The following is a 14084-nucleotide window of genomic DNA, read 5'->3' as shown; positions in this document are numbered from 1 at the left end:
AGCAAGTTTATTTTCTTGGTTTTGTATGTGGATGACATTTTGCTTGCCACAAATAATGTGAGCATGTTGCACGAAACTAAGAAATTTCTCTCGAGTAACTTTGAAATGAAAGATCTTGGTGAAGCATATTTTGTATTAGGCATCCAAATATATCGTGATAGATCTCGGTGTATTCTCGGATTATCTCAAAAGAGCTATATTGATATAATACTCGAGCGATTCAGCATGCAAAAATGCAAGCCGGGAGATACCCCTATAACTAAAGGAGAGAAATTAAGTCTCAGCCAATGCCCTAAAGTAAATCTGGAAATTGAGGAGATGGAAAAAATCCCCTATGCCTCGGCAGTTGGGAGCCTCATGTATGCACAAGTATGTACGCGTCCAGATATTACGTACATAGTCGGTGTGTTAGGCAGATACCTTAGTAATCCTGGATTGGATCACTGGAAGGCAGCCAAGATAGTGATGAGATACCTGAAGAGAACCAGTAATCACATGCTCACATATAGGAGGTCAGACCAATTGGAGATCGCTGGATACTCTGACTCCGACTTTGCAGGATGCCAAGATAGTAGGAAATCTACATATGGCTATGTTTATATGTTGGCTGGTGGGGCCATCGCTTGGCGCAGTGCCAAACAGACACTCGTTACCAGTTCCACGATGGAAGCTGAGTTCGTGGCGTGTTTTGAGGCATCACAGCAAGCGATTTGGCTAAAGAACTTTGTCGCTGGGTTGCGAATCATTCCGATGGTTGAAAAACCCATCAAGATTTTCTGTGACAACAATTCAGCCGTTGAATACTCCAACAACAATAGGAGTTCATCCAGGTCAAAACATATTGACATTAAGTTCCTAGTTGTGAAGGAGAGAGTGAAAGATCATCATATCTCGATCGAGCACTTAGGGACGAAATCTATGTTAGCAGACCCCCTAACTAAAGGTGTAACGCCTAAGGTCTTCCATGAGCATACTGCTCATATGGGTGTGTTACAATTTGAGGAAGCTTCACTGTAGTGGGAGTATGCATTTACATTCTTTTGTCGTTCACTTGATATTTGTTTTATACTCTTTTGATCATTATTTCGGTTATGATGTTTTGGACATTATGATTAAGTAATTTACGATCTCATTCAGTTTGGACCATTAGAAAATTGACATATTTATATCACACTTATGTAATTTTCTCTCTGCACGTTCCATGATTGATCTATGTCATTTGATTACACTGATATTTGTGATTACTGTGAGTTTAGCTGTTGATACGGCGAATGCTTCTTTAGTCCTATATTGTTGTGATTGATGGACCAGATTGTTGCAATCCTTGTTTTATAATGACTGAAAATTGAGCACATAAGGAACAATATGTTCATTCAGACACATACTAGATCCAGTGGGAGATTGTTGGATTTGGGATCAAATATGTGTATCGAATATGTTGTTAAAGTCATTATTTTATTCAGTCTTATTATTTAAGTGATCTAATTAATATAATTAATTATTGACTGATAGGTTTGATTGTTATGAAATGAAAGTGCAGCTACCAGTATAATATTATTATTTTGGTGACGTGACAAATTAATAATATTAATTAAGGGCATAATTGTAATTGCAATTATGTTTGCCCTATTATAAATAGGCTAGGGTTAGGTCCCCATGATCAGCACGCCGTAAAAAAGATCTGATTCTCCCTGCAGTTTCTGCTCCTCACCCGTCAAGGACAGAAAGGAAGCCGGCTCTCTGATCTTGGAAGACCAAACCTTTAATCACCCAAGATTTGTATATAGCTTCATCAGGTACGCTTCCGCTTTAAAGATCGGGCATTTAAATTCAACATATTTCATTTGCATTTTATTGTGTGGCACGATTTTTTTATAAATATTACATAAAAAAATATAATATAATATTTTATTTATTTAAAAATTATTATAATATTATTTTTATATTATTAACGTAATTCATTATATTTAACATAAAAAAAAATATTTATTATTGATATTAGATAAAATATGTATGATTTAAAATTTTAGAATGTCCTATTTTGGGATTTGAGTCTTTGAGTTTGATTTTTTAGTAATAAATTTTTAAATTTGAATTATTATTTCATATAGTCGAAATATATATTATTAAAATATTTTTGAAAAATATTGATATAATATAAAAATAAATATTTTATTTAATATTTTTTTAAAATAAAATTTATAAATAGTGAAAATAATGGTTCAAGCAAGTGAACTGGCCCGTATTAGTCCAAGAAGTTCAAGACATACTGAAATGACGAGATCCATCTTTGGTAAAAAAATTATTAACTTAAGGTTACAAAATGGTTGAGGAAAATTAGGAGAGTGATCCACATGAGATCAAATGGAAAAGATGCCATAATTCATGCAATTTATTTATTTATATACTCCATCCGTCACATTGAAAGGTTAGTATTTTTCATTTTTGTCCGTCCCATTGAAAGGTTATTATTTTTCATTTTTGTCCGTCCCAAAACAAAATTATCATTTCCTAATTCAGTAATTGTACTACTTATCTAACATAATAAATACCCTTCTAATTTACAATATATTAAACAAATATCATTACTTTTATATTACACTATACTAATAGGGATATTTTTGTCTTTTTTATAACAATCCAATATAATACTCCCTCCGTCCCATAACAAAGTATCCATTTTTCTATTTTAGTATGTCCCATAACAAAATATTCATTTTCATTTTTAGTAAGTGTACTATCTATCTAACATTACAAATACCCTTACAACTTACAATATATTACACAAATGTCATTACCTTTCTATCACACATATTAATAAGGTTATTTTAGTCATTTCTACTTTATTCATATTATATCCCAATATAATACTAATATTTCTAAAACTACGTGAAAAAGCAAATGGATATTTAGTTCCGGGATGGAGGGAATACTAATATTAAAAAATTTACGTACAAAAAGCAAATGTCATCCTTCCAATGAGAACAGATAAAGTATGAGAACAGATAAAGTATATTTATTTTCATTTTTATCACTTTCGGTCCTTTTTTTTTTTTTCTGACAAGATAGGAATATAGAGCCGAACCCATTGTGCATTTTTAACTTATTGAAAATAGTACTCCCTCCGTCTGAGTGTATTTGACATGAAATTTAAGAAATATTAATATTATGTTGGTAGTGGATAAAAAATACGAGTAATTTTTTTATTTTATAAGTGTATTAGTGTAAAAAATAGTGACAATTATGTAATAATAATGAAAAAATAAAAATAGTTTTTATAATGATATGATTATTTATGAAAATAAGACTATTGTTTTAAAACGGATAAAAATAGTAGGAATATTTTGTATTATTTATTTATTTATTTATTTTTTTAGTGAGTAAAATATATTTATATATTATATATTGTAATTTTAATGATATTTACATATAATGGTTTCGCACCCAAAGTAACACAACCCCGAAGTGTTTCTTGGCTGTTGTTTGTTTGATTTGTATATCTTGAATAATTTTGAAGCTCTATGTGATTGTTTTATTGTCTTATGCAATCTTCAATCCATCAACTTCATTTATCCAATTTTAACTCTAAATATGCAATTGTTACGGTAATTTTACTCCAACCATAACTCTACTTTACTTTATTATTCTTTTAATATTCAATTTTTCTTATTATTTTAAACAACTTTTTATTTTTATAATTTTAAATTAAATTTTTAAAAAATTTTAAAAAATAAAAATTAAATTTAAAAGTTAAATTTACCATTTGTAAAAAATAAAAAATAAAAAAAAATAATAATAAAGATACCATAAATGGCGTTTGCTATAGTGCAACACAAAAAATGGTGTTGTACTGTAACAAACACAAAAAATGGCGTTGCAATTGGCGTTGAATTGGAGACCCGGGGCGGCATAATTGCAGTGTGGTTGGAGATCTTACTGATTTATTTATCTTTTAATTTTTTATAAAGTAAGTTTGATATTTTCTTAAATTTAGCCGGATATAAAAACACACCATATATATTAGCATTTTTATATTTTTATCTATACAATAAATATATAAAAAATAAAATAATAACTTGTTTTTATTAGTATATCTTAAAAATCATACTCCCTCCCTTCCGATGAAAGAGTGACGTTTGTTTTTTTCACTTAGATTTTTAAATATTAATATTATATTGGATTGTAGTAAAAAAAAAAAACAAAAATACCCCTATAGGTATAGTGTAATATATTGTAAGTTGGAGTATTTATTAGATTAGATAAATAGTACAATTACTAAATTAGAAAATGATAACGGATAAAAATAAAAAATGACAACCTTTCAATGGACGGAAAAAGTAGTATTTAAAAAAATAATAATAATAAAAATTTTTATTAGGCTTTTAGTTGTTACACGGCCCAATTGATTTGCTATTCCTTTTGTCTTCAGGATTCTCTTTCATTTGATTAAAGTTACATTCGATTTATTCGAGTTACAGACTGATTTATTGTCTTTTTGTAGCTTCAATATCCTTGCAAGTATAATACATATATACTTAGCACACAAAATAATAATAATAATAATAATAATAATAATAATAATTACAGAACCTCCCCTTTCACTCAATTATTTAATTAAACATTTCAATTATTGGAATAATATTTATTATTATTATTATTATTATTATTATTATTATTATTATTATTATTATTATTAGTTTAGGACAACGGCTTATTAGTCTCTGTCAGTACTCAGGTGTGTTTAGGCATGCGGTTCACTTACACTATTTTTTTAATATCCAAAACATAAGATAAAATAGTACTAATTTCTTTTATTTTTATAATTAATTTTTTATTTCAAATATTAAATTAAATATTTATTTAGATTATAAATCAAACACTACACACCTTCAAGCGCACCTCAAATACTTTCAGTTTATTTTGGTTTATACAGGAGATTTTTGAAAATTTTAAAATAACAAAAAATTAATATTATGCGAAATAAAAATATATTTAATATTATATTTTTTAAAGAAAATGAATCATACTAAAAAAAATTATCATTCATTTATTTAAAAATGGGTCCTAAAAGCGGACTAAAAATGGTTAAAAAAATCCCCTCAAAGCGGGATTCGTGGGATATGCATTTGACGTACGTACCTTCCGCAGCACAAGTTGTACATCTGCAAAATTAATAATTGCAAGCCCCAACTGTCGAATCCAACGGCTAAAAGAAGTCCACCGTCCCTTTCAGCGTATCTACGGTGGCGTACGCTGATTTCGTTTCTACTTTATACGATCCATTCCATGTAGAAATACTATTTATTATATTTAAATAATTTATATATATATATATAAAAATAATAAAATAAATAAAAAGGATTGAATACTTTGATAGGATAGCGACAAAAGCCGTATTGGTTCGTACTTGTGCTTTGTTTGGTTCACCTTTTTAGCAAAAAGATGAGAATTATTGAGAGCAGTTGTGTTCTTATACAAACTTCTATCGACTCTTAGCTGTCCTACATTCAACCCCCAAACGTGTCCTTATTGTTTTAAAAATAAAATAAAAGTATATATATATATACATATTTATTTATTTTTAACGTAACATCGAATTAATAATTATTGATAACAATTTTATTGTTCATTATTAAATGCATATGTAAGTTAGTATGAGAAGAAATAAGAACATCAATAATAATAAAGTATAATACATTCCAAATATCATGATAATAAATAGATAGTAAGTATTAACTTAGTTTTTTTTTTAAAATATATAATATAAAAATTATTATGATAAAAAATGTATATATTTTTAAAATACAAGAAATATAAACAAGAACGTAAAGTCATTCAATTATTTTAGTTTACTTACTTCTCCTACATTCAAATAAAGGCTCTTTATTTTCATGCACTTATAATTCAATTGAAAACTAAAAGCACACACATCTTTATCAATCACTATATATGTTTTTCCCATTAATTGTAGTGATGGTTTATCGACTTAATTTTTACTATAATATATGTTATGTCTTTTCGAGAAAAAATCCAAATACTCTGAAGTACTGCATTTATTTTATTATCGTTTGAAATTGATTTGAAATAAAAAATTAATTTGAATTTTTGTTTATACGGTATTTTTGATGAAATATTTTTATTAAAATTTGTATAGAATAAATAATATTAATTTCAATATATACCTACATAAGTTTATATACACACATACCCAAAGCAATGGGTTGCTCCATTTTTGTGCTATTTGTTTCTATACGTTAAATTTTGTATTATATTAATATAAATTTTGTTACATTAATTTATATATTTGTCAATCTTTAAATTAGTGTAATGAATAATTTTATTCAAACACACAAAGAACCCCTTGTATTAATTAAGTTCAAACCGACGAGTAAATACCTACCCTGTCTTCCCAACCCCCATATTTATATATTTTTAATTACATTTATTATACTAACCGAATATTCTCGCTATCAGAGCACACTGCACTGCACACAGATATTTATAACTATAAATCAGAAATATTAATAAATAATTAAAAACATTTTTAAAAAATAAAATAAAATACTACATTAGTTTAAAGGTTACGCCACATAAAAGCAGATATTAATGAGTAAATCAGCATCGGATGTGTGTGTGTGTCCCCTTTTGCTAGCTGTTCCCCATTTTCAACCGTTATCCAAAAATCACAGCTGGCCCTAGGCACCCACCCACCCACCCCACCCCCTCGTATATAACCCTACCCCCACCCCAGCCCCCCATCACACTCACCCACAATGGACGCCGACCGGATCAAGGGTCCCTGGAGCCCCGAGGAGGACGACCTCCTCCGCCGCCTGGTCCAGGCCCACGGCCCCCGGAACTGGTCTCTAATCAGCCGCTCCATCCCCGGCCGCTCCGGCAAGAGCTGCCGCCTCCGCTGGTGCAACCAGCTCTCGCCGGAGGTGGAGCACCGCCCCTTCACGCCGGAGGAGGACGAGACGATAATCCGGGCACACGCCCGCTTCGGGAACCGGTGGGCCACCATCGCCCGGCTGCTCTCCGGCCGGACCGACAACGCCGTCAAGAACCACTGGAACGCGACGCTCAAAAGGAAATGCGCCTCCTCCTCCGACGGCGGCGGGGCGGCGCCGCGCCCGCTGAAGAGATCCGCCAGCAGCGCCGGGTCGGGTCCGGGCAGCCCGTCCGGATCCGATTTGAGCGACTCGGGTCTGCCGGCCAATGATCCTCCGACCGACCTCAGCCTGTCGCTCCCGGCGGCGTCTGAGATGATCAATCGTACAACTGAGTTGAATCGGAGCCAACCCATTCTTCCGGCCCCGGCGATTGTTGATTCGGTTACGGCGAAGTTTCCGGTGTCGTTCGGGGCGGAGCTGATGGCAGTGATGCAGGAGATGATTCGGGCGGAGGTGAGGAATTACATGGCGGGTTTGGAGAAGCAACGACAGCCGTTCGATGAGGATCATCATCAACGGCCGAGGATGGGGTTCGGCAATGGAGCAGCGATGAGGAGGTTTGGCTGAGACAAGACATCTTGATTTGAGAAGGAAATGCAGAATCTGAGGGGAGAACTGTTTCTTTGTTTTTTTTAGTGTAGATTTTGCTAATTAAATTAAAAAAAAAAAACAAAAAAAAAATGGTGACAAGGAAGAAGAAAATAAAAACCAAATATTGTACAATCAATGTACAGCAGCAGCAAGGAGATGGGCAAAAAGAATTGGTTCTATAGCTATTGTCCATTTGGTTGGTAACAGTAAAAACACACCCAAAAAATAACCTCATTTAAATTATCATCTGGGATTGTTCAATTAGTTAATAATTCATTGCCATTAGTTTGAAAACTTGAGGAAGAAGAAGAGAAAGAGCATTTGGACTTGTTGTCGGAGTCTTGGTCACAAACACTACAGCAATACCGATAACAAATTCTAAATATAGAAACATGGGAATATATAGGAACAATACAAGAAAGAGGCAGGCAGACGTCACTGCTGATTGGAAAGAGCTCCAAAATTCAAATTCGAACACTCTTCTTCTTCTTTTCTTTCTTCCTCAATAAAATAATGGGCTAAACCTAAGCATACATGTCTTCTTTCCCTTCATTTTATTACTATTTATATCAACCTCGACTGCTAAAACGACCAAATTATAATTGCACATACTTCCATAAATAGGCCGAGTTTGTGCATTCATTTCCCCTAAATTATTCTCTTCCTTATTACACACATCAAATATGGTAGGCAGAAAAGCAAGTGCATGGGCAGCCACAAGCCCATCTGGCCATCTCTCCCCTTACACATATCATCTCAGGTTAATTTCTCTCCTACATAAAAAATAAAAAAAAATAAAAAAAATAAATGAACATAGAATTGCTTGTCTAAATACAATCCTTTAATCTTGTCCGTTTTTTCTTTTCAAACAGGGAAATGGGTCCAGATGACATGGTGGTGAGGGTGATGTATTGTGGAATTGACCACACTGATCTTCATCAAATTAAGGGAGAACTGAAAAGCAATACCATCTACCCTTTGGTTCCAGGGTATGTATGTATATATGTAATGTATGTAATGTATATATATCCCTCGTGTATATTCCACTGTCACTTTTCTCATCTATTTATCTCTATAGCAAAATATATTTTACATCTTTGCAAAAGTCTCTATTTCTGTCATTCGGACACGCCGATGTCCATACCATGCGCGGCCAAAGGATAGAAATAACGACTTTTGCAAACATGTGAGATATATTTTGCCAGCAGGTATCCATTAAAATATTTTTTGCAATTTTCCCACTAATTCTTCTTACATATTCATATTACAACATCTGAGCTGATCTCCTAGATAAAAATAGGATCTTCATCTCACTATAATCCAATAATTTCTATTTCCAAATCTTGCAATCAAAATAGAATTTGGATTTCTAAGTACATCAAACCTTCCATCATATAAATAGGATCATTAAATTTGAAATAAATTTCTTTAACACATTCTGCAGGCATGAAGTGGTTGGAGAAGTGATAGAAATGGGATCAAAAGTGAACAACTTCAAATTGGGAGACCTAATAGGTATTGGAGGGATCATAGGTTCTTGTGGGGACTGTGATTTGTGCAGCTCTCATCAAGAACAATACTGCAGCCACAGAATCTTACCATACAACGACGTATACACCGACGGAACTCCTACACAGGGCGGATTCTCATCGACTATGGTCATTCATCACAGGTGTCAAAATTAAAAAAAAAAAAAAAAAAAAAAAAACTTCTCTTCATTCTAATGCATGCATAAGAACACAGAAAGAAAAGAGTCATTCATATTTCATCCGACATTGTAAAATGCAAACAGGTTTGCAGTTAAAATCCCCGAAAAATTGGCACCTGAACAGGCGGCGCCGCTGCTATGCGCAGGAGTGACAGCTTACAGTCCTCTCAAACAGTTTAAGCATAATTCCGAAAAGGTCATCAATGGAGGAATTCTTGGCTTAGGGGGGGTGGGGCATCTAGGGGTGCTTATAGCTAAAGGTATGGGGCATCATGTGACGGTGATAAGCTCATCGGATAAGAAAAGAGACGAGGCTATCGATCACTTGAAGGCTGATGCTTTCTTGGTAAGTTGTAATGAAGATGAAATGAAGAAAGCTGCAAACAGCCTTGATTATGTTCTAGACACAGTGCCGGCTTACCATTCGATTCAGTCGTACATTTCGCTACTGAAAGCAGAAGGGAAGATATTGATGGTGGGAGCATCTCCTCAGCCACTGCAGTTTCTAGCAAGTGATCTGATATTAGGTAATCACTAATCAGTATGCAACAGAATGGAACTTGAAATGGATCTGAAAATTGATTCTTTTTTTGTTGTGCAGGGAAGAAGACAGTTGCAGGTAGTTTCATTGGAAGCATGGAGGAAATGGAGGAATTGCTGAAGTTCTGGGTGGAGAAGGGCCTGAGAAGCTTGGCGGAGGTGGTGAAGATGGAGTATGTAAACAAAGCATTGGAGAGGATGGAAAGGAATGATGTTAGATACAGGTTTGTGGTTGATGTAGCTGGCAGCAATCTCGAAGAATGATGGCTATATATGATCGACGAATCCTTGTTCTTACAAGGATTGATTTGAGAATACAGACATGGATTATGCTATACTATGTTTATAATCTTCGATTGATTGAAGAACAAGAAGACAGACCCAACAATTTCTCATTGGTAAAAAATCAATTAAAGAGAAATATAGAGAAATAAATTTTGCAATATATACATATTTTTATTTTATTAAAAATTTATATTTAATTTATTATTTAAATATTTAATTTTATTTTTTTTTAAATATATGTATTAAAATATAATTTTACAAAAATATCGTATATAATTTATAATTTTTTAAAAAAAATCACCAAAAGTATTTCTTGTTCGATTCATTTCAATAACTATATTTTTTTATTTTTTTTATTTTTCAACTGACTTTCCTATTTACTAAAGAATATAAGTAATTCTCATTGCAATTTAATAAATAAAATTATACTTTAATCTACCAAAATCAAAACCCTAATGGCGTGTTTACAATTAATAGGATGAATAATTATTTTTTTATTGATCGGATAGGATGAATAATTATTGTTTGTGGGACTCATTGTTTTAAATCTATTTTTTATTTTGTTTGTATTTCTTGATATTTTAAAATTTGATTTAATATTTTTTAATTTTCATTAAATATACGATTAATGGTGATTATAATACTAATTATTAGAATTTCTAAATTTTGAATTTTTAAAATAATTTTAAAACTAATTTAATATATTTTTAATTCTTATTTAAATTTGTAATCAATAATTTTTGATCTTTTGAAATTTTTATTAATTTTAACACAACCCCAAGAGTGTCTATAAAATTTCATTTTCACACTTCATGTTTACACATCACAAACTCGTATCATCTCTATTACTCTTTTGCGATTTTCAATGAAATTTTTTTGATTAAATTTTTGACATATTAAAATTTAATTATATTAGTTACATATATCTATTTAAGTATTTATATATACAATACAAATATTTGTGTAATAGTATATACTTTCGTCATCCATAAAAAATTCAATAATAAGCACAAAATATATTAAGTCCGTTAAATGTAGACGGCTAAAAAATTGGACATTATTAAGAGCAAAAATAATAATTATAATATAAAAAGTCTTTGTTGGTTGCGGTGTGCAAACAGTTTGTTTAGACTCCAGTCTCAAGTAACAAAAATTCTATCCGTCCAAATTCGAGTACTATTTTTACAATTTTTCGTCTGTTTCATTTCAAAGTATTTATTTCTATTTTTAGTAAAAGTAATTATACTAATAACAAAATATTCTTTAACTTTTATTTAAATTACAAATATACCTTTACACAATTACATATACACTTTTTTTTTTTTTACATAAAATCAAATGACAAAAATATCAAAATCTCTTATATACTTCCACTAATTAATAAAATACTAGTATTATTTTTTAATATACTATAAAATCCCAAAAAATTCATTTCAAAATGAACGAGAGAGAGTATATATATAGTGACTTATACTACAAATAACAAAAAAACCCCCCCCCCCCCTAATTATTTATTATTATTATTGGGTGTGTTTACTTGTGAGGTTTTAGTTTTAGATTTTGATTTTGAATAGTAAAATTTTGAATTGAAATAGTTATTTGATGTGATATAAATATGTGTTGATGTGGTATTTTGAATGTAAAATTAAATTTTAGTGTAATAAAATAAATAAAAATTAGGTATTTGATTTGATATTTTTTAAAAAAAAAAAAAATTAAAATAGTAAAATCAACAGTAAAATCTGACAAGTAAACACACCCATTGTTATTTTTGTAAAATGTGTCTTAGTAAGAGCAAATACGAAGAAGTTATAGATGACCTCCGTAGAATGGGGACTTTTTTTTTTTTTTTTTTTTTTCAAGCTTGATAAAATTTTATTTATAATGACTCATTTATTAGAAGAAAAATAGAGGTAATTTTCATAAGTCAAGTTTGTGCAGCTGAGGCTACTTTTTAGATTTTTTTTTCTTTTTATTCTTCTTATAAAAATAATACTCCCTGTGTCTCATTTGAAAAATTGTCATTTTTCATTTTCGTCACTTCTAAAATAAGATTATTATTTCCTAATTTAGTAATTGTACTATCTACCTAACATAATAAATACCCTTCCAACTTATACTATATTATACAAATATCATTAATTTTATATTACACAATACTAATAGGGGTATTTTTCGTCTTTTTTACTATAATCAATTATAATACTAATATTAAAAAATTTACGTATAAAAAGTAAACGAAAACCTTGCACCAGAACAGAAGAAGTACTTACATTTTCTCTTTTATAATTTTATCTCTCATCAATATAATGAATAAAAAAACAATTAAAAAAAGCTATTGTGTTACATTTTTTTTTCTCATTACCTCTTAAACTAGTCATTTGAATGAAAATTTCATTGATATGCCACATATAGAAGGTATTTTTATGTTTAACCATTGTCTTTGCTCTAAAACTAATAACAAAAGCTAGCTGTTTTATTTAGTCGGGAGATTTTGATTTTGAATAGTAAAATTTTGAATTGAAATAGTTGTTTGATGTGATATAAATACGTATTGATATGATATTTTGAAACTAAAATTATATTTTAGTGTGATAAAATAAATAAAAATTAGATATTTAATTTGATATTTTTGAAAGAAAAATAAAATTAAAATAGTAAAATCAGAGTAAAATCTTACAAGTAAATATAGCTTATGTTTTTTCCAGGGTGTTCTTTTGTTTTCTTTCTATATAAATGTTATTGATATTTATTTTTTGATATTAAAAAGCTTTTGGTAAGGAGATTCCATATTTATGATTATCATTGTGGTTGCTCTTATTGGAGTAAAAACAGTGAAAGACTTTTGAAATAAAGAAAAATTATATACTTTATCCGTCCTATTAAAATGTTGTTATTTTTTATTTTTATCCGTCCCAAAACAAGGTTATCATTTCCTAATTTAGTAACTGTACTACCTACCTAACATAGTAAATATCCTTACAACTTACACTATATTACACAAATATCATTATTTTTATATTACACAATGCTAATAGGGGTATTTTCGTTATTTTTATTACAATCTATTATAATACTAATATTAAAAAATCTACGTTCAAAAAGCAAATGTCACCCTTGTTCCGGGACGGAGAGAGTAAAATTTTTAAATCATAAAAAATATGATGTCCAATTTAAAAATTACGTTAGGTTATATAATTTTATTTAAAAATTACGTTAGGTTATATACTTTTTGTGTTGTCTTTTATTTTTATTTTTTTGTTTTATTACTATGCCAATAAAATTGTACTAATAAGATTATTTTAGTCATTTTTACTTTATTCCTATTATATCCCAATATAATACTAATATTTCTAAAACTATGTGTAAAAAATAAATGAATACTTCTTTATGGGACGGAGGGAGTATTATATATTTTATAATATTAATTAGAAAATATGTCAATTTTTTTTTTTTAATGAATTAATGAACAAACCCCAAATCAAAATTTGAAAATTGAAATTATATTTAAATTATTAAAGTCTACCAATGATGTGCGGAAGAATTTCACTTCTTTCACATGATTGAAATGTGTTCAATTTTATATTTTTGGCCGTTCAAATACAAAAATTTTCAATCTTTCTTTTTAGTAAGTGTTGACTCCATTATATATTATAAATATTTTTAAATTTATATTTATTTACATAAATATTTATATTAAATTAAAATATATGTCTTTATATAAAGAACAAAAGTATCAACTATACTTAAATATATAATATTCATTAAATTTTGTGAAAAAAAAAATCAAATACTTATCAAATGAATGAAAAAAGTATCATTTTTGTAGGTTGTTTGTATGCTAATACAAAATATTCAACAGTCGACGAGACTTTAAATATTGATAGCCAACGCATAGAATAAAAAATAACAACAAAATATTTGTGTTAAAATAATACAAATATATCATATGAATTGACAATCAATATGATAATAACTCATACAACACACGACCATTAAGTTCAATA

The 14084-nt window shown here is 29.7% G+C and overlaps 2 protein-coding genes across 2 annotated transcripts; both read left to right on the top strand.

The window, feature by feature from the left end:
* The first annotated feature begins 6748 nt into the window (after positions 1-6748).
* LOC127240389 (transcription factor MYB73-like) lies at positions 6749-7725 on the top strand. Its single transcript, XM_051259051.1, has one exon. It carries the CDS (start codon positions 6774-6776, stop codon positions 7518-7520), a length of 747 nt encoding a protein of 248 aa, XP_051115008.1. The 5' UTR covers positions 6749-6773; the 3' UTR covers positions 7521-7725.
* A 131-nt stretch (positions 7726-7856) lies between these two features.
* Positions 7857-10127, top strand: LOC127240388 (probable cinnamyl alcohol dehydrogenase 1). The gene is made up of 5 exons (XM_051259050.1): positions 7857-8304; positions 8417-8533; positions 8989-9216; positions 9337-9779; positions 9854-10127. Exons 1-5 carry the CDS (start codon positions 8228-8230, stop codon positions 10054-10056), a joined length of 1068 nt encoding a protein of 355 aa, XP_051115007.1. The 5' UTR covers positions 7857-8227; the 3' UTR covers positions 10057-10127.
* The last annotated feature ends 3957 nt before the right edge of the window (positions 10128-14084 follow it).

This window comes from Andrographis paniculata, unplaced genomic scaffold (genome assembly GCF_009805555.1).
Source record: "Andrographis paniculata isolate CXL003 unplaced genomic scaffold, ASM980555v1 Contig79END, whole genome shotgun sequence".
NCBI classification, from domain to species: domain Eukaryota; kingdom Viridiplantae; phylum Streptophyta; class Magnoliopsida; order Lamiales; family Acanthaceae; genus Andrographis; species Andrographis paniculata.
This window is presented reverse-complemented; position numbering and strand designations above follow the sequence as displayed.